The sequence below is a fragment of the Misgurnus anguillicaudatus genome, chromosome 11 (assembly GCF_027580225.2).
Source record: "Misgurnus anguillicaudatus chromosome 11, ASM2758022v2, whole genome shotgun sequence".
NCBI classification, from domain to species: domain Eukaryota; kingdom Metazoa; phylum Chordata; class Actinopteri; order Cypriniformes; family Cobitidae; genus Misgurnus; species Misgurnus anguillicaudatus.
Genome location: NC_073347.2, coordinates 37,728,568 through 37,753,466, shown reverse-complemented (window position 1 = coordinate 37,753,466; position 24,899 = coordinate 37,728,568). Strand labels below are relative to the sequence as shown.

At 37.9% G+C, this 24,899-nt stretch overlaps 1 protein-coding gene across 1 annotated transcript; it reads right to left on the bottom strand.

Moving 5' to 3' along the window:
* Positions 1-5,329: 5,329 nt before the first annotated feature.
* lbh (LBH regulator of WNT signaling pathway) lies at positions 5,330-23,850 on the bottom strand. The gene is made up of 3 exons (XM_055170278.2): positions 23,664-23,850; positions 12,458-12,560; positions 5,330-6,884 (listed from the first exon to the last, which is right to left on the bottom strand). Exons 2-3 carry the CDS (start codon positions 12,533-12,535, stop codon positions 6,678-6,680), a joined length of 285 nt encoding a protein of 94 aa, XP_055026253.1. The 5' UTR covers positions 12,536-12,560; positions 23,664-23,850; the 3' UTR covers positions 5,330-6,677.
* Positions 23,851-24,899: the final 1,049 nt, after the last annotated feature.

Genomic DNA, 24,899 nt, shown 5'->3' with positions numbered 1-24,899 from the left:
TGGCAAAAAGTTTCTAGTGCTTAAGAAGTGTGACAACAACTCCGTTTACTCCAGTGGAAACCTCTCAATAGCTTCCGGAATTTTCAGAAAAAAAACTGAATGTGATGAACTTAAAGAAAGTTTTAAGACGTTAAAAAATAAAATTGTATTTTAGCATCACATGTGAATCAAATCACTTTGTGCACTAATATGTTTTGTAGTAGATAATTTCTCATCATAGTACATTTAGGGGATGGTTAGTAGAAAACAGTCAGGCTAGGACACATAACAAACCACCAACAGCCTTTTAATGGTAATTTTTTTTCTTAAATGCAGATTCATCCATTATTGTGTAATTATAGAGGCTATTTAATGTGATGGTGGTACATAGTGGATATGTTTTGTTTTTTGGCAAAGTGAATCTACTGGTTGGTTAATTTAAATAACTTCTATTAATAACTTCTATTAATAAATATGAATATGTTCTGGGATTAATACTAATTAAAATAATTAAAAGTGATGAAGATGGCATCTCCTATCAGATGTTCATATTAACAACAAAAAGAAAATCACACTGAGTCAGGGGTATTATAATAATTAATAATAAATTAAATGAAGAACTGCCTTATGAGTCTATATTTTTATCGTGATCTTTGTATGTTTATGAATCAAACAGGTATGAGATATATACATAGCACACAGTCAATTGTACATTGTAACCATGCATAAACATTATAGGCCTACTACAGTGTGATGCATTTTAAAGCTTTAAAGTTGTAGGGTCTAGGCAGTGTAAAACATGTTAACAAGGCACAAACCAGCAGCTGACCACACACATTTTCCTATATTAGTGGATTCTATTTGTCACAAAAAAAATTGTTAAAGTAAGTACATAAAAATACTACCTACCAAATTGGTCAAAATAAATGCATTTTTTGACTATTAATTAGGAAAAAGCAAAGCTCTTTGCCTCTAACTCAATGTATTTCAATGGCTCACTATGAGCTTCCAGGAACTAAATGAAGTCTCCATGAATCACGTGGTGGCCAAGCTTTTTGAACTTCCATTATTGCAACTCTCTCTCTCTTTCTCAATGGAGTCAGCATGGGGGGGGCTCTGAGCTGTATTGGTTATTGGTATTAAAGAGCTCCTATGGTCCGATTCACGGTTTTTCTTTTCCTTTGGTGTGTGTGTGTGTGTGTGTGTGTGTGTGGGTGTGTATTAGTTCATGTTAACGATATACAAAAGGTAGTAAACGATGACACGAGTTATCGTCTCCAATGTAAATCTCTTTTCTTGGACTACAACAAACACACGGATTGTAGATTGTAGGGAAGACCAACATTATCATCATTCCTCCCACTTCGGACTCAGCCTGTAAGTTAACTCCTGTTAGCATTGCATTGTGCGCAAATCTTTCAAACATGATAAGGAGCATCACATTTCCAGCTGACGTCAGAAGTATTCAGGCCAATCACAACATACAGATTAGCTGGCCAATCAGGAACACAGATCTTTACAGATCCATGAGTTTTGTACAAAATTAGTGCCGTTCAGGAGGGGTGTGAAATCTGGAGCTGCAAAAATGTACTGTATTTGGAAAATAATGTTTTTTTGGGGCCATGCACGTAAACATATTGTATTATACCAAATACACAAAATAACCTTGTTTTTAGCAATGGAATAGGTGCCCTTAAAGCACATGCACGCATGCACACAGTAGAGCAAGATTATGGGAACAGACTTCTTAAGCGTATTACCCTGCTTCCCAATTCGCTTCCTATGCCTGTATGTACTGTTTTTGTTATAGGTAAAGTATGGAAATTTGAGGGCATTAACAGAGATGGTACACTACATACTAAATCAAATTTTGACTACTATTTAATACCGATAGTATTCAAAGTATTCAAGTATTCAAAACTTAATTGTCCCAGCTACCACATGAATTGGCTTCCTAAAAATAATCTGATTACAACCTGTGTACTCTTGCCTACCTTCAAGACCCAGCTAAAAACATATCTTTTCAATATGTATTTTGGATAATGTGGCTAAATCTGTCCTTATGTGTTTGTATTGTGTATGTGTAAGTGTATTGTATTGCACAGTATTCTTCACATCCGAGGTTGGAGCTAAACTTTGCAGTAGAGCTGAAGATCTTTGCCCGAACCCAACGGGACCCGTCGGGACCCAACGGGCTCGTGCTTCATTTCTAACATTTTACATGGGCTCGGGCTGGGCTCGGGCTCCGGCTTTGTGAGGTAAATGAGCGGTCAAGTTCAATGCTGCTGGTTGCACTATCAGTAGCGCAGGACCGGGCTGAATTCATTTATAGTGGATTTAATGATTTTCCTCATCAAAAACATGTAGCCTAATCTTGGTGAGTAGGTTTTTCAATGTATAACTAAATATGAATCGAGTCTTAAATACATAATTTAGACAGAGGATATAGACTAATGTTGGCAGTAATGGAGAGAAGTGCCGACGCAAATCCCGCGGAGCCTTTCTCTTAATTTCGTTATTGCCAAATACCCATCTTAATTCAGAATGTATTATCTTAATTTAATTCGTGAAGAAATAATAATTTTATTGGCATATTTATAGTGTATTGCATAAGCCTATTTAGAATGAGATGTTACAATGTTACAGATGACTTATTTTACTTTTAAGTCCCGATTACAGCTCTACTCTGAAAATTTGTGACAAAAAACTGTTCTAAAACTCAATATTTTAATAAAAAAAACATTAAATTATACAAAAAAAGTAGTGCTTTTGGTTAGTATCCTATTTTTTTAGGTTTAATTACACAGAATTCATGATAAATTAATGTGGAGAGGTGTGTGTTTGTGTGTGAAACGCGCAACCATAGCTGCTCGGTTAAAATGAAAATACAATGAACACTTAATAGGGCTTGGGCGTCGTGACGTCAGTACTTGTCGTGGCGGCCATGTTGGTTGCCTCCTTTACTGCTGCGCTCCATGCTGCGCTCTGTTTATAGACATACTTTCTCTCAATTGTGTGTCTTAATTTAATTAATTTGTCGTTATTTTTTCAACCATGGTAAACCGTTGCTGTATTAATAATAAAGTAACACATTAAAAGTAATTTACATTAAAAATGACAGATTACAGAAAACTTCATTATGTTTTATTCAATATCGGAAACCAAACATTAACCTCAACCCCTCAGTAATGTGTATACATGACATATAAATGACATTTATATATACGACAGTGAAGTATAACATCTGAATATTAATTTATATAGCTTAAGTCAACATTGAACATAAGGGAACTGTCCCGGTTTACTCGCCCAAAATACGGGAAAATTTCAACATTCATCTTTCTGTTGCTATCCCTCTGCTGACAGCAAAAACTGCTGCATTAACTAAGCTACTTGTGAAGCTAGGTCATACGTGACTTTGCTTACAGATTGGCGTGAAATCGTGCTCTCACAACAACCACGCTGTTATCTTAAAAGGCTATTTATTAACTCTTTTTTTCATATGGATCCTAACCGTTAATAGTTCCGATTTTGTCCACATACCGGTCCCTGCTTCCCTGTTTAACGTATCCCAGTAAATTCCACATCCTTTTCCGGATTTTAACATCTTTTTTCTTTCTTTTAATTCTCCCAACTCCGCCGCTTCTCCTCGTTCAACTTGCTGTATGTTTACATTCGCGAGGCCACCAACATGGCTGCGACGTCCCAGAATGCAACGCGGCGCCCAAGCCCTATATGCCCTCCTTGTTTTAGATTATGAGTAGTAAAAGAACAAGGTCAGAAACAGAGGACTCGCTGGCTGATATCCCACCAAGCCAGAATGATATCTGCAGGTCAGACGCAAGCTTTTTCCAATACCCTTTTGGAGTACGTGATAATCTCAGCTGTCGCGGCTGTCAGTTTGGTTCCCCTCGACGCAACTTCAGATTTCCTTGGACAATGTGCAGAGTAAAAACATTCTTGAAATTGTAATAGACATTTAGTTTAATTGCTAAACTACAAGTGAACGAAATTTCAATGAATTTGAAGTAGTTAAAGTGGAAAATGGAAAACAATGGGAAAAAATAAAGTGATGACTTTCTAGTTTCAAATGGCCAGTATTTTGTTATTCTTGAATCCATAGACATGGTCTTGGTGTCATTTTAAAGTTTTTGTTTTTAAGCTCTTTCTATCTGAACAATTAGTTTTAGCATTTGACAATGCTGAAAGTTTCACTACATGTCTACCTACACATTTTATGTATGTTCAATAGCTATATCTAGCTCAAGCAAATCCACAAACTTATATAAGGATTTATTATTTTTTAAAAGGTTGTCTGTTGACTGCTGAATATAAAACCCCTTCAATATAGAAGGGAACAACTACTTCTTCTGGCCTCACAGCTGTTGCTGTTGTAAAATAAATGATATACTGTCAACTACAGTTGTGCAAGCAAAAACTGTTGAAAGGCCAAAATCTCATCTTATTTGTTTAGTCTCTTGGAAGAGACCTGGGGTCTCATTTATAAAACTGTGCGTAGGATCCTTACTAAAAGTGTACATATGCACAAAAGACAAAAATGGCATACGCTAAAACATATTAAGACTTAAAAAACAAAGCAATGTTCCCTTTATAAATTACAAATCACCGGCAAGTGCGCGTACATGAATCATCCTCAGATCCCACCCTGCAAGCCAATTCTCTCATCAAGTTTGTTTTTATTAGATCACAACCTTTGCGTGCTGGGCTTTAGAGACCTATAAGAGTACATGAAAAGTTTTATTTCCATGCATGATGTTGTGTGTGACTGCATTGTTTTACCATTAAGTAAAAGTGGTTCATGTATCCTTAGATGCAGAATGTATTTTGCAACTAATCACATGAAATCTGTACATGTTTTTTTCCAGAAAAGTTGCTGTTACAAAGTAAGAAATGCCTGACAAATTCTGTGTAAGCTGTAAATGCTTACAGTTACAGAAACACTAACATTACATCAGGACGTCCTGTCAAACAAGTCGACTCAGAGATTAACCAGCATTTAGATTTTGTGTTTAGAGGAAGTTTGCTAAATTCAAAGTTGTCTAGGGAGACAGGAAGGCAACATGCGGTTAGCTCAATGCAATCGGTATGCATGCTTGCTCATTACGCAAAATGTCTTGTAGGAAGTCACAGCCTGCCATTTAACAGCTTTTAAAAAAGTACATCTTTTGAAGAGTAACAGTAAAGGATAAGAGATTAGAGATTTTCTGTGTCCGATGACAAATGCTCATAACGCTGTGACCCTCAAAAAAAGCACTCACCTAGTTTTTGAAAATTGTCACTAAAGCCCATTTGTTAACCACATCACCTTCATGCACGCATACAACTGGAAAACACTTGGATAATCATTTTTATTTACAAACTCTCACAGTCACAGAGAAAAAGTGGTGTGCGTACAAAATCTGAAAAAAGGTTCACTTTCCTCCCTGAGCGTTAAACAGTCAGATGTACAAATGCTGCACAAACAGGTAACAGACCCTGAACACTGAGAGATACATTCAGAGAAACACAATATATCACATTGCATGGGTGAACATCCAATTCACAACGGACGTATTGGGAAAGTATTAAGTTTTGCTTTTGGTGTCTTCATCTTGCATTACTAACCCAAAGATGACTTGTTTCCTGTTAACATTTAGATTGTGAAGATAAAATAGACAATAGACAAAGAGGCCTGTGGTGTTGTGGGCTGGTTCAGACTGTACTACATGTAATACACTCGAAACAATAGATGTTCCTCTGTCCTGCATCCATCTGTAACACAGTGTCAGTCAAGAGAGACTGTAAAGACAAAAACTAACTATACAGTGAAATTTACCCCATTCGCGTACAAATAACCCGAACCTGAATAATGAAATGATACCTCCAAAACATTTGAAACCTTTCACATCATGAAACAAAAGACACACACACACACACACACACACACACACACACACACACACACACACACACACACACACACACACACACACACACACACAGGTTTGAAACACTGAAGGCAAGAAGTGCATGAGTTTTAAAAAAAACTATCCCATATGTTTTGGTTTGGGTCTGGATAAAAGACCAGACATGTGTCTGTTAAGTGTATCCATGCATTTTTATTTCAGTGTGTAATGTTAAAAGTGTGTGTGTAATTTAATCTATCCCATTTGTGAATTAGTGTGTGTATTTTAGTGCCAATGTCAATTTTCAAATAGCATCTGCGGTCCTGGACAGTGTGTGTACTTGTCAGATAAAACAAAGTCATTGTTTAAAGACAGTAACACTTTACAGTAAGGTTGTATTTGTAACAATACTTCTACTTCATTTATTAACCTTAGTTTGTGTAGTTTCAGCATTTACTTCTCAAAGTTGTATTTTTTTAAATTCGGTAATGCACCATGAACAAACATAAATAATTGTGTTGGCATAAGCAAACATTGACAAAGATTAATACATTTTGAAAAACCATATTGCTTATTGTTACTGTATGTTAGCTTATGCATTTTACTATTAACAAATACAACCTTATTGTAAAGAGTTACCATACAAACTTACAAAACTTAACTAGCTAGCGTTAATCCGTTAGCAGTCTTTCAGTCTCCACCTAAACTCTGCCCATAAAAAACTTTACTATCTGAAAAAAGGTCTATGTTGTGCATGCGTTTGTGTAAAAGACACAGTCAGTTCGATGCTCTCTAATGTGGAGAGTTCTGTATTTGTACATTCTGCACGTCTTCATCATGCAGCTCCTCATCTTCTTCTTCTTCGCTCACAAGAAACTCCTCTGGAGGCCAGCGGAGCTCCCCACTCTCCACATCTCCCTCTGTTGCTTCTACCACGATGGATGGGAGTCGATCTTTCAACTTACAGCAGCGTTCAAAGTCAGAGGGGTCCGGAAAAATCTGAGGGGAGAAAAGACAAAACCCTTCATACATTAAGTGTTCCGATTGTGCGATGCTGTAGCAACAGCATAATCAAACATAATATCTCTTATGTACATACAATACTGTGCAAAAGTCTTAGGCCACCATGCAAGAATTAGATTTTTTTGTTGTTGCAATTGTACAGTAATCATATATTTAAGCAATATCGCTCGAGTAGGAGTGTGATATAGCTCTATATCATCACGGCTGTGATTAGGCCAGAGGCACGAAGTCGTAGGCCGAGTGCCGAAGGCAATCACAACCGTGATGATATAGAGCTATATCACACTCCTACTCAAGCGATATTGCTTAAATATATGATTACTATTTTATACAACAGTTCGACGGCACATGTATGAAAAACGAAAATTAGAAAACAACAACGGAGTAATTTTAAAAGCCTCTTTGTTTGAGAACTACTTCTTCCGCCACGGAATTGAGGGCTGCCAGAATGACAGGTAACACTTTCGGCTGCTGTGAATCTCATAATAACTCAATGGACCGATAGGCGTTTCTTTATATTACCGTTTCTTGGTCACAAAGTGTAGTTTTAAGATTAGTTCAGTCGAGAATATATATTTATTATATTTAAATCTGCAGTCGATTAGTAAAGATAGCGCCTGTTTGAACGTTTGCTTAGTGAGATTCAGTACGAATGAGAACCAAAGCATGAGCGGACATCAGTGTTCACTCGCCCCGCTGACCACCGCCCTCTCTGGGCTACATCTCTGACAGGGATTCCCTGGCTCTGATATTCGCCTTGTTTGTTTTTGATGGTCAAAATGAGATCAAATCAGCAGTATTTGGTGTTATGATGAAACTATTACTTGTTTTCTTATTCATATTTAGAGTCTTTTGTGTTGTTATTGTTTTGGCGCGCTGTAAAAGTTAATAAAGCTATATTTATATAATGTTACTATTGGTTTACCATTTCATCTTAACGCGATACGAGCACTCGATTATTAAACTTTGTTCTTGTCAGTACTATACAAAACGTTTTTTTATAAGTGTCAGAGAGATGTTTTTGCATGCTGCTTATAAATAACGTTATACCAGTGGCGATATTCTCATAACATGTTTTAATAGTCACGTCACGATAAAGTAAATGATCAATGTCCACATTTAAAAGCTGCGGTGATTACCTCACGTTCTGATAAGAGATATAGCTCCAGAAGAAAAAACAAGTGTTTATATCCCTCTTTCCAAGTGTCCACACGATGTGACAAGACATTAATCCCATTAACTTTAACGTAACATCCAAGAGTGCTGATCTTTAACGGAATAATAACTTCCGATTGGGATTCACCAACTGATTTACGAGCTAGTGAACTAATAAGACACACGGAGAGTGTTTAAAAACATTGCGTCTGTGTTTTTCCATTAAGAGATGAGCCTGTTTAGGACCTCCATTCACTAGGTGGCGGAATTAGGGCTGGGCGATTAAACGAAAAATAACCGAAACCGAAATTCAGAACCTCTAACCGACATTATTTTATCATGTCGGTTATTTCGGTTTTTAATCCTGTTAATACTTTCCCTTTAAAAACAAACTGCTGCGTGTGATGTTGCGTAACTCCGCCCCGTCCTGTCAGTGGCACAGCGAAACATGGAGGAGAACTCAAACACTGTTTAACAGAGCAGCAGGATCATCTAGTGCCCAAAAGAAGCACAGTACTTTTTTTTTAAGAAGTACTCGCGAATGTGCAGGCACCTGTGACAAAAATACGGAATGCGCGGTCAGGTTTTTACCGCACACGCGCTCAGTTTAATCTACCGATGGGTCTCTAAGCAGCCCGGGTAATGTCATCACATCTCACTCACTCAAAACCGCGAAAAGACGCGCCCGCGTGAGTTTAATTAGACACTTCAGAGATGACGGAGAGAGAGAACGGGAGAACTTCTAGTCTACATTAACACCAAAAGCATTACAGATGAGAATAAATGTCTTAGACATCAGTGCCCAGTTAAGAAAAAATGGATTGAATACAAGAAACGTGTAAAGGATACAGTCCAAGTATGTATTTTGCACTACTCATCTCATTACAATATGCTATCTGGATACAACTTATTATGTATGTATCTTATGTCTATAATTAGTCATGGGGGTTGTATGATTCTTTGGTTCATAACTTCCCATTCTGAAAGTTTCATCAATTGTACATAATGACATCATCTGCATAGAGTTAAGTCTATTTAATATTTTTCAGTAATGCAGTTATTTTGGGAAAAATGTGAATAATTGCATTGCAGGCTGATTTAAGGTGTGCCCTAAACTTTCCAACCTTGTCAGTGAACTATGAAGCAAAAAAATAATCGTTTATTAATCGTAACCGATGTCAAATGTTAGATTAACCGAGGTTTTGATTTTAGGTCAAATCGCCCAGCCCTAGGCGGAATGATACGAAAGGTGAAGCGGTTACTGTGCCGTTATCAGTACAATATTGCATAGCTCTTAGCCAATCAGATTCGGGACCAGAAAGAACTGTTGTATAAAATTATATATCAGTCTCTTTATTAGAATACAAGCAGAAAATACAGGAAATGTGTATGTAGTATTAAAAACTGTATAAAAGTATAAGCTGAAGTGTCAAGTATTAAGGGTAAACTCCTCTTCCACTTGAGCAATAGCAGGCAGATGCAGGATCTCTTAAACCAGGGGTCTCAAACTCAAACTGGCTTGGGGCCATTTCTAAGATTGAAATTTCATCAGAGGGCCGCAGAGCTATTTTAAGGTTCACAAAACTACAATATTTCTGTAAATGTACTGTACTTTTGCAGCGATTTTTGTGTAAGCATATCAGTGAACACCCCTGACCACTCTGTGAGTTTCACATCTTTGTAAACGAAAGTTTAATGCATTTTAGGAAGGATTGTTCCAGTGCACATATGCAACCATTCTAGAGGTGGGAGGTGATACAACAAACACTCGAAAATTCTCGGGCCAGCATCATATGTCCAAATTATAATATATAATAATATTTGTAAAATGTAAATTATGTCAATATCACTTTTTAATAGCAAACCTTTGAAAAACTCTTTGCATTGTCTTTGAATAATAGACTGTCAACAAAGAAATTTGATTATTCTAAACACTTTGTAAGCTTTTTCAAGAACCATTTATGTGATTTCTTACGCAAAAAAAGAGCTTGACTTTGTTTAAATACCTTTCAAACGGCTTCTGTATATTATTCGTTTGCGTCTCATTTTGTAGTGTCCTTTTTAATTAAGTACAATTTGACTATTATTCCTTGAGGTGTAAAATACAATCATTTCCATTTTACTTTGCAGTTAAACTGTTAATGTGTTTTTATTGCTGTGACATCATGATGGTATTACGAGATGTATTCATTCAGATAGGACACCACTGAATAGTTTTGGTTTTAATTTTGTGTACATATTTCCTGTATATTCTGTTTATATCTTAATAAAAAGCGTGAAAAATAAATATAGATGGACATTAAAACTTTGCTTAAACAACAAAGCTGGTGATGATGGCTTAACCCTTTTGTACAGTACTGTAAATAAATAAATAAATATAACACAACAGTTCTTTCTGGTTCTCAAATCTGACTGGCTGATTGCCGTGATATATTCTACTAGTATCTTAACAGTAATCACTTCACCATTTCGTCCCCACATCATTCCTCCACTGATCATGAATGAAACAAACAGTTTTTTAAAGACTTTCCATGTCTCAATTATTTCCATAGCTCAAAGAGCAACATTTTCTGGAAGGCATTAAACTTTTGTGAAAATCATAAACAATGCTGGCGCTGGCTGGCAACTTAACATAAAAAAACGCTGGTGGGAAAAGAGTTAGTCTATTTCTTGTCGGTACTATTTCATAGTACTGACAAGAACCCAGTCCAGTAAAAAGAGACAGTGCTCTAGTACAGCATTAAGATTAAATAGAAAATCTGTTTCTTATATAGTAATGGAATTTAACTTTTACATTCGCCAAAAAAATAGCAACAAAAGAGACTAAACATAAATAAAAGAAACAAATAATAGATTTATGAGACCAAAATCTGCTGGTTTGATCAACCCAAAACAAATAAAATCACATTTTGGACCATCAGCCACAGATACCTCAGAGTCAGCATCAAATAGAAGTGTCCGAGATGAGGGTGTGGTTTACGGGGTATGCAAACTCCTTTATCATGAACCCTGTGCAGCAGGCGCGTAATTGGACATGACATGCAATGCACATGTGTTCCCATGATGCACCAAACAAATATTTTGACATGGCGAGCAACACCTGACACATCAAACACATATTTTGCTTTTATGCCTCCTCCGGCTGCCACTGGTTATAGCTGAAATCGGTAACTTGACCAAATCATTGATTTGCCACACAATCAGACCTGGCAGTTCTTAAATCAATATAAAATTATAAACCTTCACCATAAGCTTTTCTTTGCATCCAAACCAACATCTTTATTGACATCTTTCTTTAGAACATAATCACTAAGTACATAATTTAACATTACATAAATTTTTGTGGTTCTGCTATTTCTGTTTTTGTGTAACACTGTAAAAAGCTATAAAAATAAATGTAGATTGATTGACCAATAAACGATATGCAATGTCACCCCACCATTACATTTATTTTTCTCTAATGATTCAACGCACATATCTGTGCACTGTAAAAAAATTCTGTAGAAATTACAGTATTACTGGGTATTACTGGCAACTAGCTGCCAGTAACTTACTGTAGATTTTACATTTATGTTATTTACTAGCAACAGTTTGTTCAAAGTTAAATGAACATGAAACATTTTCAATCTTTATCTTCTACAGTAAGTTACTGGCAACCAGATGCATAATTACAGCAAATTTTGTACAGTGTGTGCTAATCTGTCATTTGCTCGTTTCATCATTCTTTTTTGTGTGACTGTCCAAATGTCTCTTTTCACCTGAATTCTGGATGAAGTAATAGTGTATTTTAGCACAGTGACCTTGAGTGACACACATGGGAAACCAATAGCACAATCCGAGCTACAGGCCCAGTGTAAACAACATGATAATGTGTGTGTGTGTGTGTGTGTGTGTGTGTGTGTGTGTGTGTGTGTGTGTGTGTGTGTGTGTGTGTGTGTGTGTGTGTGTGGTTAGGAAATTATTTGGAATAAGTAGGTTCTGCTGTTTGGTACTCTTATACTGCAGCCCGTTGCGCTCTTAACAATAACATTAGAAGAACATGCTGAACATTTCAGCATTTTAAAATAGCCTTCCAATGAGAGGCAAAAGTATTTTGTTAGCATATCTTTGACCAGTGGTTCTCAAACATTCAAAAACACAGCAGCTATGATTGTCTCAAACATGACTGTAAGTTTCAAGATTAATCATACCAGAAGCAGTCATCTTAATATGCCTAATATTGAAGATCTTATATATTCTGTACTTACTGTTTTTATTGCACTTCTGGTTAGATGCTAACTGCATTTCGTGCCCTGTACCTCACGTGCAATGACAATAAAGTTGAATCTAATCTAATCTAATATATAAATCTGGCCTAACTCCAATGACACTTATTAGAGAGGATTGGGCATTACCTGAAAGGTGAGATGGTCTTTGCTGGGACTAAGTCGTATGTCTTCCATAGATGTGGTGCTGATTATAACATCAGACATCTCCCAACACGGTAAAACCACTGGGCTGCATAAGATAAACAAAAGACAGATTTCCTTAGACAAAATGTTAAATGGCTATTGTCAGCTTGAAATTTGAAGGCAAATACAGAAGCAGATTTTGCATTGTTTTGATTTTGCAGATCTATTGCATGCCAATGTCCACAGTTACACCTGGCTTGAATCAAGCAGAATAAAAAATAAGTCAATTAGTACACAGCATGTTAACACCTCTGTATGTAAACATCTGATGAGATTGTTGTTTCTTGTAGAAAATTTAAATTCTGTTATTAAAAAATGGCCCACAGTGAAAAGTCACCTAAAGTGTGGTTTTGAGGCAGTTTTGGGTATAATATCATATCTGAAAAGGAATAGCTAATAGCCGTCCCTGTGTGTGCGTGCGCGCAACGGAGAGAGATATTGTACTTTTATTTAGGGGTGAACGATATGGGGGGGAATCATATCACAATAGGGTTTAAGCTAAATTACGATTTCACAATCTTAACACGGTTCTTTTTCATGCTGTTTTTTAAAGACTGTTTTGCCATTACCAGTGATGGGAGTAGGCAACAAAACAAGAGTCAGCTCTGTTGCCTTTTCACCACTGACACAAGAGTCAGCTCTGTTGCCTTTTCACCAGCAAAACAAGGGTCAGCACTGTTGTCTTTTCAACACTGACAAAAGAATCAATTTTTTTGCCTTTTCACCAATGACAAAAGAGTCAGTTCTGTTGCCTTTTCACCAATGACAAAAGAGTCAGTTCTGTTGCCTTTTCACCAGCAAAACAAGGGTCAGCACTGTTGTCTTTTCAACACTGACAAAAGAATCAATTTTTTTGCCTTTTCACCAATGACAAAAGAGTCAGTTCTGTTGCCTTTTCACCACTGACAAAAGAGTCAGTTCTGTTGCCTATTTACCAGTGACACAAGGGTCAGCACTGTTGCCTTTTCAACACTGACAAAAGAATCAGTTTTTTACCTTTTCACCAATGACAAAAGAGTCAGTTCTGTTGCCTTTTCACCACTGACACAAGAGTCAGCTCTGTTGCCTTTTCACCACTGACACAAGAATCAGCTCTGATGCTTTTTCACCACTGACAAAAGAGTCAGCACTGTTGCTTTTTCACCACTGACAAAAGAGTCAGCTCTGTTGCCTTTTCACCACTGACACAAGAATCAGCTCTGTTGCCTTTTCACCACTGACACAAGAATCAGCTCTGTTGCCTTTTCACCACTGACACAAGAATCTGCTCTGTTGCCTTTTCACCACTGACACAAGAATCAGCTCTGTTGCCTTTTCACCACTGACACAAGAATCAGCTCTGTTGCCTTTTCACCACTGACACAAGAATCAGCTCTGTTGCCTTTTCACCACTGACAAAAGAGTCAGCTCTGTTGCCTTTTCACCACTGACACAAGAATCAGCTCTGTTGCCTTTTCACCACTGACACAAGAATCAGCTCTGTTGCCTTTTCACCACTGACACAAGAATCAGCTCTGTTGCCTTTTCACCACTGACACAAGAATCAGCTCTGTTGCCTTTTCACCACTGACACAAGAATCAGCTCTGTTGCCTTTTCACCACTGACACAAGAATCAGCTCTGTTGCCTTTTCACCACTGACACAAGACTCAGCTCTGTTGCCTTTTCACCACTGACAAAAGAGTCAGCTCTGTTGCCTTTTCACCACTGACAAAAGAGTCAGCTCTGTTGCCTTTTCACCACTGACACAAGAGTCAGCTCTGTTGCCTTTTCACCACTGACACAAGAATCTGCTCTGTTGCCTTTTCACCACTGACACAAGAATCTGCTCTGTTGCCTTTTCACCACTGACACAAGAATCAGCTCTGTTGCCTTTTCACCACTGACACAAGAATCAGCTCTGTTGCCTTTTCACCACTGACACAAGAATCAGCTCTGTTGCCTTTTCACCACTGACACAAGAATCAGCTCTGTTGCCTTTTCACCACTGACAAAAGAGTCAGCTCTGTTGCCTTTTCACCACTGACAAAAGAGTCAGCTCTGTTGCCTTTTCACCACTGACACAAGAGTCAGCTCTGTTGCCTTTTCACCACTGACACAAGAGTCAGCTCTGTTGCCTTTTCACCACTGACACAAGAATCAGCTCTGTTGCCTTTTCACCACTGACACAAGAATCAGCTCTGTTGCCTTTTCACCACTGACACAAGAATCAGCTCTGTTGCCTTTTCACCACTGACAAAAGAGTCAGCTCTGTTGCCTTTTCACCACTGACACAAGAATCAGCTCTGTTGCCTTTTCACCACTGACACAAGAATCAGCTCTGTTGCCTTTTCACCACTGACACAAGAATCAGCTCTGTTGCCTTTTCACCACTGACACAAGAATCAGCTCTGTTGCCTTTTCACCACTGACACAAGAATCAGCTCTGTTGCCTTTTCACCACTGACACAAGAATCAGCTCTGTTGCCTTTTCACCACTGACACAAGAATCAGCTCTGGTGCCTTTTCACCACTGACACAAGACTCAGGTCTGTTGCCTTTTCACCACTGACACAAGAGTCAGCTCTGTTGCCTTTTCACCACTGACACAAGAGTCAGCTCTGTTGCCTTTTCACCACTGACACAAGAATCAGCTCTGTTGCCTTTTCACCACTGACACAAGAATCAGCTCTGTTGCCTTTTCACCACTGACAAAAGAGTCAGCACTGTTGCTTTTTCACCACTGACAAAAGAGTCAGCTCTGTTGCCTTTTCACCACTGACAAAAGAGTCAGCTCTGTTGCCTTTTCACCACTGACAAAAGAGTCAGCTCTGTTGCCTTTTCACCACTGACACAAGAGTCAGCTCTGTTGCCTTTTCACCACTGACACAAGAATCAGCTCTGTTGCCTTTTCACCACTGACACAAGAATCAGCTCTGTTGCCTTTTCACCACTGACAAAAGAGTCAGCTCTGTTGCCGTTTCACCACTGACACAAGAATCAGCTCTGTTGCCTTTTCACCACTGACACAAGACTCATCTCTGTTGCCTTTTCACCACTGACACAAGAATCAGCTCTGTTGCCTTTTCACCACTGACACAAGAATCAGCTCTGTTGCCTTTTCACCACTGACACAAGAATCAGCTCTGTTGCCTTTTCACCACTGACACAAGAATCAGCTCTGTTGCTTTTTCACCACTGACAAAAGAGTCAGCTCTGTTGCCTTTTCACCACTGACAAAAGAGTCAGCTCTGTTGCCTTTTCACCACTGACACAAGAGTCAGCTCTGTTGCCTTTTCACCACTGACACAAGAATCAGCTCTGTTGCCTTTTCACCACTGACAAAAGAGTCAGCACTGTTGCTTTTTCACCACTGACAAAAGAGTCAGCTCTGTTGCCTTTTCACCACTGACAAAAGAGTCAGCTCTGTTGCCTTTTCACCACTGACAAAAGAGTCAGCTCTGTTGCCTTTTCACCACTGACACAAGAGTCAGCTCTGTTGCCTTTTCACCACTGACACAAGAGTCAGCTCTGTTGCCTTTTCACCACTGACACAAGAATCAGCTCTGTTGCCTTTTCACCACTGACACAAGAATCAGCTCTGTAGCCTTTTCACCACTGACAAAAGAGTCAGCACTGTTGCTTTTTCACCACTGACAAAAGAGTCAGCTCTGTTGCCTTTTCACCACTGACAAAAGAGTCAGCACTGTTGCTTTTTCACCACTGACAAAAGAGTCAGCTCTGTTGCCTTTTCACCACTGACAAAAGAGTCAGCTCTGTTGCCTTTTCACCACTGACACAAGAGTCAGCTCTGTTGCCTTTTCACCACTGACACAAGAATCAGCTCTGTTGCCTTTTCACCACTGACACAAGAATCAGCTCTGTAGCCTTTTCACCACTGACAAAAGAGTCAGCACTGTTGCTTTTTCACCACTGACAAAAGAGTCAGCACTGTTGCTTTTTCACCACTGACAAAAGAGTCAGCTCTGTTGCCTTTTCACCACTGACACAAGAATCAGCTCTGTTGCCTTTTCACCACTGACAAAAGAGTCAGCACTGTTGCTTTTTCACCACTGACAAAAGAGTCAGCTCTGTTGCCTTTTCACCACTGACAAAAGAGTCAGCTCACATGCGCCCTAATTTCTCAATGGTGCGCCTCTCTCTCTGAAAGTTCCCCTGGTTCAACAACAAGCACAGATTAGGTCCATGTTGTGGTATAACCCAATCAGAGATAGTGAAGGGCGGACCCCTCCCTTTGATTGGCCGTGGTCCAGATATTCCTGTACGGGTGTGTGCGTTTAAAAAAACGCGTGGGTTGTTGCAGTCAGAAGCGCCAAGATAGGCGAGTGACCCGTCCGATAAACAGAGTAAATGTAGCCACACATGTCAAGCCCCGGTCCTGGCATTAGGTAATGAACCACATACAATCAAGTCCGAGCCAGAGCCTAATTCTTATAAAGAAAATCGTCTTGAACATAAACCCAAAGTACAGCAATGTTACATTGAAAAAAGTTTTTTATTATTATTATTATGCACAAATTTCTATTCAGGGTTTTAATCCCTCATTTCTTTATATCAAATGCCTTTCTTTCAAAATGAAGCTTAATGTTACCTAAATAGAACAACCGTGCGTGATCTGGTGTGTCTTCTGATCACAAAATGAGATAAAATAGTTCTATAAAAGAGTTTTCTATGTTATTTATGCTTGATTAGCATAGCATTATAAATATACAGACAGTATTGTTATAAAATACCCGACATAGCGTGAAGAACACAGATAAACCATATATCATCTCAATCGTGTTTATAGTCTCCATGCTTTAAAACATCACAACATCTTCCTTTGCCTGTAAAGTGTAAAGTGGCGATCTCTACTACGTCTGGAATAAATATGGATTAAACACTACACATCCCTGCAGAAATTTAAAGTAAATATGTAAAATGGAATAAATATTTCTCCAAATATGCACACTTTTAATAAAAAAATGAACAATGAGTTGATGAGTGCTTTCATGACAACCATGCAGGAGGATTTTTCTCAATGACAGCGAATGAGGGTCATACTTAAAAATAAAATGCAAATGCATAACTCCTGAAAAAAATGAAGACACTACTGTCACTATAGGATTTTCTGAATAAAATAAAGGTCAAAAATACGCTTAACGCTTTTTAATGCTGTATAGTTTGAATTCATGTAAATAAAGTACTCTTTAGGATGCCAGTGTCCTCGTGAGGGTTAACAGGGTTGGGTCCTTGTAAAACTGCAGCGTTAAATGGGATGGCAACATTGGCAACAAACACACATGACACTCCAAAGAGCCGCCACCATGCTATTATACACATTGTGGCATTTTTTGTATCGCAAAATATCGTACTGTGAACTGTAGTTACATCCCTATATCTTATGTAACATTAAACAGCCTACTATCAAAAGTTTAAGGGTCACTTTCCCTTAGGCTATTAATTAATATTTTTCCATATATTACTATAACAGCAAATTGATCAAAACTATGGAACTACAAAAGTTAATACTGTGACTGAAGAATTAGTTATTAGAATTATCCATTAGTTTGAGAGCCTTGCATTACAGCATTTATCACTGACTGATGTTCAGGTGAAACTTATTCATATTAAAGCTGTTTATTTGACAGGGAGTTTACATTTCATTTTGTATGAAGGTTAAATACAAATTAAAGATAAACATCAATTTATACAATTTTTTAAAAATATTATATTGTTTTATAGGAGGAGGCTTCATAGACTTGGCAAATTCATTTGTTCAGAAGTTTGTAGGTTATGGGTGATAGAAATTTTGGCCATATCGTCCAGCCTCAAGTCAGTTCTGTTGCTTTTTCACCAGTGACACAGTTCTGTTGCTGCTCATTTTTTTGTTTGCTTTGCAATACGTATTTGTGTGTGTGGTTCACAAACTGAAAGTGAGTCAAACTGAAAGTGAGTTGTGGGCAAGTATAAAGTCATATGTGCACACATATACAGACAGCAGCAAATAAAAGTTTCCACTGGTTATAAAAGAGATGATCTGATCTGCTTTCTTCACTTCAGTTGTTCAGCGGATAAATCACTCAGTTCTGTTCCACTGATGGAAGTTGATTTGGATAAAACATCTGCTAAATCAATCGAATTTAAAACATACAGCTAGACCTTGTGTCTCTGTGCGTGTGCACACACACACACACACACACTATAAATACACATTTACCCATCTGTCTTAGACTGGATGTTTACACATCCGTGTATTTTCTTTTTTTAAAACGGCTACAGTTATGCCTGGCATCCACCGTACTCTGGAGTTTTAGGCCCTCGTAAATGTAAACTTTTATAAACCTTGCAGACCATTTTTTTAGTTTGAAATCTCCAAGGGTTGCGCTGCAATGTGGACAGAACTAACCAAACACTTCTGTAAACGAGTTAGGGTCATCAATTGACTGGCGAATAAAGTATTTTTATTCCGTTTTCACCTTAAATAGTGCAGTTAGTGTAACCAAACATTTAAACATTAAAATCTTACGATAGTACTTAGTAACACTGATTGTTGTGATTGGCCAAATACCTCAACTACATAATTGGAAATGTGACGCTCCTTACTATATTTTGAAGATGAGCTCCCAAAGCAAAGCAAAAGCCGCACAGAAGATACTAGCGTCTTTACTACCTTATCAATATGAGCCTGAATCTGATCCAGAAAACACAGATGACTAAGCTGATCGATCAGCTTTACCAGCGCAATGTGAGCAGAACGTAACAGATTGATAAGGTAAGGATATTAAAAAATTAAAACCATGTCTGCATTTGTGATTGTAGAAACGACAAACAAGCGCTACTCTACACTGCTCAAAACTAGCGTTTGAAGCGTTAGTAAAAAATTTTTTAAATATGAAAACACAGGCATGTCACAGCCAGTCACAGCTCAAAACTCGTGTTTAAATAGTCAGTATGAAATTCTCTAAAGCTGCAATATTTTTATATTCACTGAAACCGACACTATGCTCCGATATAACAACATAAATTACAGTAATTCCTCAAATAAAAGCCAGAATTCAAATAAACGCCGGGCCTCTGATAGTGGCCGGGGACGTGGTCATCTCGGACAAATAAAGGCCGGTCTCAAATTAAGGCCGGGGGAAAATGAGGTGAGAGCTTACTTGTGTGAGTGCATTTCAAAAGGAGCGAGCGCGAGCACTCACCTTCATCTGCCTTCGTTTAAACCTTTTAATGCGCGCAGCAGGGCTAGTGAATAAATACAGTGCACACGCGACAGATCCACCAAGCGATATCATAGGCATGTGAGAGGGCTTCATACGACTCTGAATAAAAAACACAGACTTAACATTACGATGGGTTTTAGTGTTAAGAGAGTGCTTTACCTCCTGCTTTGCTCAAAACAAATGCATTCAAATGACGAAAGTGCGCCCGAGCTCAGATTGATAAAAGTACAGTGTGAGTACGTGCATGGAGTAGGGAGGGGGGACGATCGCACGGGGGCACGGTTTGGATAATGTGAGCGCGGTGTTATCTCCTAAATGCATTCAAGTTCATCATAATGCACAGCTGCCAGTAGATGGCAGTAGCTATATTGGATGGGTCTCATTTAATGCTAGTGACGGACTTTTCAACAACCTTGAAAAAAATATACAGTTAAAAAATGAATGATCTCTATCCACTAAAACGCTATCACTTTTAATTCAACGGCTAATTTAAAACAATTATCAAACAGATGGAATTTTTAAAAAATAAAGGCCTGTCTCTAATAAAAGCCTGCTTCAAATAAAAGCCTGTTACCTTCGGCAGTTTAGGTAAATAAAGGCCCCGGTCTTTATATGAGGAATTACGGTAGACTGTTTAAGAGAGAAAAACTGCACGACTTCTACCTCCACCTAGTGCGTGTTATTGTTATTTTGTTGGCAAAAATCCACCGCTCCCGGTTCATCTGGTCCAATCAGCGCAGGGCTGTGTAAAATCTGCCTGTCAATCACAGTTCCTGCACACGCCACAGATCCCCCGTCGTGTGCATAACAATTTCACATGCATCCGCCTGAAATTCACAGGTGTGTTGGATTAAACGCAGAGAACATTCACTAACAAACTCCCTATTCCTCGGTTAACAACCAGAGCTAGGAGAACATAACAACCACGGAAACAAAGATAGAAAGTGACCGTGCCCGTAATAAAACCAGGATCAATATCAGACCTTGCCACATTTATTTTCGACAGGCAATTGTGCTTTACCAACCATTGATTGTATTTCTGAGTGTTATGCAAGTAATTTAAGTATGCTTACACACACACTGACGAGGACGAGCTCGATGGGAGGTTGCTCGGTGGTAGTGTGGGAGGGGCATGAAAATTGTAAACTTTCGAAATCATCTCAATCCTCCAGAGTTGCCGCCTATAGCTTTAAATATGAAAACATCAGCTACTTACAGGATTTCAGTCAGAAGAACCAGAATGTAGTTGCAAAGTTGAAACATCCTTTGTGTACATCCTGCCTTGTACTCCCTCGTGTTTAGAAAGTAGTCCTTTCAAAAACTGTGCAGCACACAATTGTACTGTTCTGAAACTGTGTTGTAAATAAAACCTAATTCCTGGTTTCTTAATGTTTACTCAATCGAAAAAGGGCAAACAACTTCGCAGGGGAAAACACAGCTTCTACTCGACATGGCAAAAACAACAACACTACAGCACAATTGAAAGTTACACCCTCTATCTTTGGGCGGTGTTATGCAAATGTTCAAACCAGTATGACGTCTAACTGCATGGGCGTGTTTGAACGAGCTGTTTTAGGTAAGCTTGGATGAGGCTTCACTTTTAAAAAGAAGATCTCTTTGGATTTGAAACTTAAATTTTTGCAACTTTAAAGATCTTTTGTGTGCAGAGACATCTTTTAACACTCTAAAAACAAAGGAAAACATAAAATCGGGTCATATGACTCTTGTAAATTATGATTATAATTATATAATAATACAATTATAATAATCCAATCTGTAACTGAAAAAACATTGTATGATCCAAACTGTGAGTTTTGCGACCCATTGAAGCAATATTAAATTGCGAGTATATCCAGTGTGGAGATGAGCAGGAACATTTGGCTTGCAGGGAAATACAGATTTTTTGTTTGTTAAAAACAACAGCATCAAAAACCACAACAAGAATAGCAGAACAAACACAGTGGTCAGTGGCCCTATAGGTTTTGTATTGGCAAAATTTGGCCCGTTGGAAAAACTAATTGAGGAACACTATGCCCACAATGTCGAGTGGCATTTTCTTATCTGTGACTTCAGTTAATATTTCAGAATCTGAAGTACATTGATATTTCAGTTCAGTTAGAAGCAAATATTTGTATTGATGATTGCAATTTGATTATTTTGTGTGTTATTTGCTATTAAAAGTAATGTCTTCTTAATTTGGGCTACTTGAATTCATTTCAGGAGTGTCTGCCTGAAGGGCTACCAGAGATTTTCAAATTTTGCGAGCCCGGCATTATGAGAAATGTATTACATTTTAAACATTATACACCATGTCAATATCTATAAAACAAAGAGCCCCTATGGCATTGTTAAAAACAACTTTTTTTGTGTATTTGGTGTAATGCAATGTGTTTGCGTGGTTTATGTACGGTACGTGGATTATTTTCCACATACCATACATTATTGTCGCCCTTCTTTGCCCTACATCCTAAAACGTGGCGATTTCTACAACTCATCATTCTGAGAATGCGCGGTGTCTTTCGATTGGCCAGCTATCCAATGCATTGCGATTGGAATAACTCAAGTAACTCAAAAATGTGACAGAAATGTAACACTGCTTACCATATTTAAAAGATCAGCTCCCAACAGGATATAATATCGTCTTTACTACTTTATCAATACGAGGCGAAGCTGATCCAGAAAATGCAGATGACCAAGCTGATGGATCAACTTTACCAGCGCGACTTGAGCAAAACGTAACAGATCGGTAAGGTAAGGATACTAAAACATTAAAACTATTTCTGCATTTGTGATCGTAGAAAAAACAAATTGTGAGTTATTTCCCCTGATATTGTATTAACGGTTATCATTTTGATGAATAGTATTTACATTGTTTTCATTTCATTATCATTGTATACCTGAGACTTAATGTGTGACAACTAACCCCGCTGTGTAAAAATGTTTTTAATCCCAGCTATAATTTATTAGGAGTTGCTGACATGTTTCAAAATGCTGTTATGTTTTAGGTAACAAGACAGAGATTAAAATAATATAAGATTGAATTTGGTGACTTACACACCCAAGTCAGAAATAAAAAACATAAAATGAATACATTTACTTCCATGCCTCAAAACACTCTTTGTTCAATATCTTAACCAAACCACATCAACAACATCAACAAAAACAAATTCACAGGAGATCTTCTGACAGTAAGAGAAAAAGACCAAAAGCATAGATTGATCAGCCCTGTAAAAAATACAGTATGTGTTACAATTAACCCTGCGTTAGTTTGTGCCCCGCTCACCCCTAAATAACTCTGACACAGAGAGAGTCTCTTAAAACACAAAGACACAGCAAGAAAGAAAGAAAGAAAGAAAGAAAGAAAGAAAGAAAGAAAGAAAGAAAGAAAGAAAGAAAGAAAGAAAGAAAGAAAGAAAGAAAGAAAGAAAGAAAAAAGAAAGAAAGAATGAAAGAAAGAAAGAAAGAAAGAAAGAAGTGCTTGCTAAGATAAAGATACATGCATGTGTAGAGAAATAGAGAGTCAGCACCAGCAGCACAGACTGTAAATATTTAAGTGTTGTTAATATTTTAGCTTGAGGAACATGTAACCATCCTGCTGAGAACATCATTTTATGACATGTTAGTGCAAACTTTTTTAGTTAAAGACACCTTAACCATGGATTTTAGTCTGGAATTAGTGTTAAAAGGTGTCCAATGTTGACGAACTAACAACTAACTAACAAACTAACGGGGTTCTATATCAATCTACTTCACAAAGTCATTAAATCAGTAGGTGTGTGTGGGGGAAATTAATCTAAATATCAAACAGGCTGTAGCCTAAAGTTATATCAACAGTGTGTACGTGATAACATAGCAGTAAAGCGCCCGAGGTGTTTTGTGTGAGATCCACAACTATATATCACGATATAAAAAAAGTAACGAGAGAAACCATTAATCATTTCTTACCAGTTTAACTGTGGGTGTAGAAGACATGAAGCACAGTCGAGTACAGGAGAACGAAACGTCTGACAGAAACGATTGCGATTTTTTTCGTCCTAAAGATGCGACACGTTTTCATCATCAGCCGCCGCATGCAACGCCGCGACTGACACGCCTACAGTGCGTGCGTCAATGAAGGTTCAAATGAAGGCAACGTATTAAAGGGTGGAACTGTAAAATCAATAATATAATTTAACGCATTTCAGCATTATATGTGACATAGAGCGTGGGATGAATGCCTTTCTTAACTAATCTAAATGTATAACTTAATGCGGATTACTGGAGTTACAAGTTACTGTTAGCGCGGTTACAGCGACATCTGCTGGATGTCACGTCAATAATGGTACATCGCTTGATTTCTCTTGTTCTTGGATTATTTGGTTCTTCGAAGCTCATCGTGGAGTTGCTGTCATAGCAACAGGTCCGTAAGATTAAATCTGCTCAGGAACAGATTTATTTCATGTAAACAAGATTAGATCGCAGCTTTTTAAGCGGAGGTGATCAAGTCTGATTTTTTACATCTGCGCAGATGCAGTCATGTCTTCTCCATTCTTACGAGCGCAACTGTGCAACATGCGTGATAAATATCAAGGGCTTTTCAAATTCAACATATAACGTTAATAAAAATCAATAATCATTTAGCGATGTGCTTTTAAAAAGAAAATATTTTTCTGTAGTTGTGCAACAGCAGTTTTTTTGTTATTCTTAAACAAATGACAAGCAAACATTACGGAGCCCCCCTGGTCACCCCTTGGAAAAAAGAAAACAATCATTGATCACGGTTTTGTAATTCGTCCCCTCGGTTTATAAACCGTACACACGAGTTAACAATCCGTGCTCTCAGATTTGTAAACCTAACCCATAGTTTTTGCAATTCGTACCAACGAATTTATTTTGCAATCCGTTTTGCAAACTGGATTTGTAGCCCCTCCCTCATTTTAGAAATCGCTTTGTTGCTTTTATTCATGCTTTCCAAGCTTCATATTAATGTTGGATATTTTCGGAAATTAATGAAGTTTTAACTGTGTAAGCTGTTTTATACTTTCCTAACAGGAAACGTGCTTTACATTGTACATAATATTCATGAAATATTTTAATCAGATGCTACAGTAAACAGATATCTTTGTGTACAGATGTTATTTAGGTTTATTTATCAAATAAAATAAGTATTTAACTAACAAATGATTTCTACATATCTTTCTT

Coding starts and splice junctions, on each gene's coding strand:
- lbh (XM_055170278.2), bottom strand. CDS start 12,535: ATGTCTGATGTTATAATCAGCACCACATCTATGGAAGACATACGACTT. Junction 6,885..12,457: donor AAGACCATCTCACCTTTCAG/GTAATGCCCAAT, acceptor TTCTCCCCTCAG/ATTTTTCCGGACCCCTCTGA.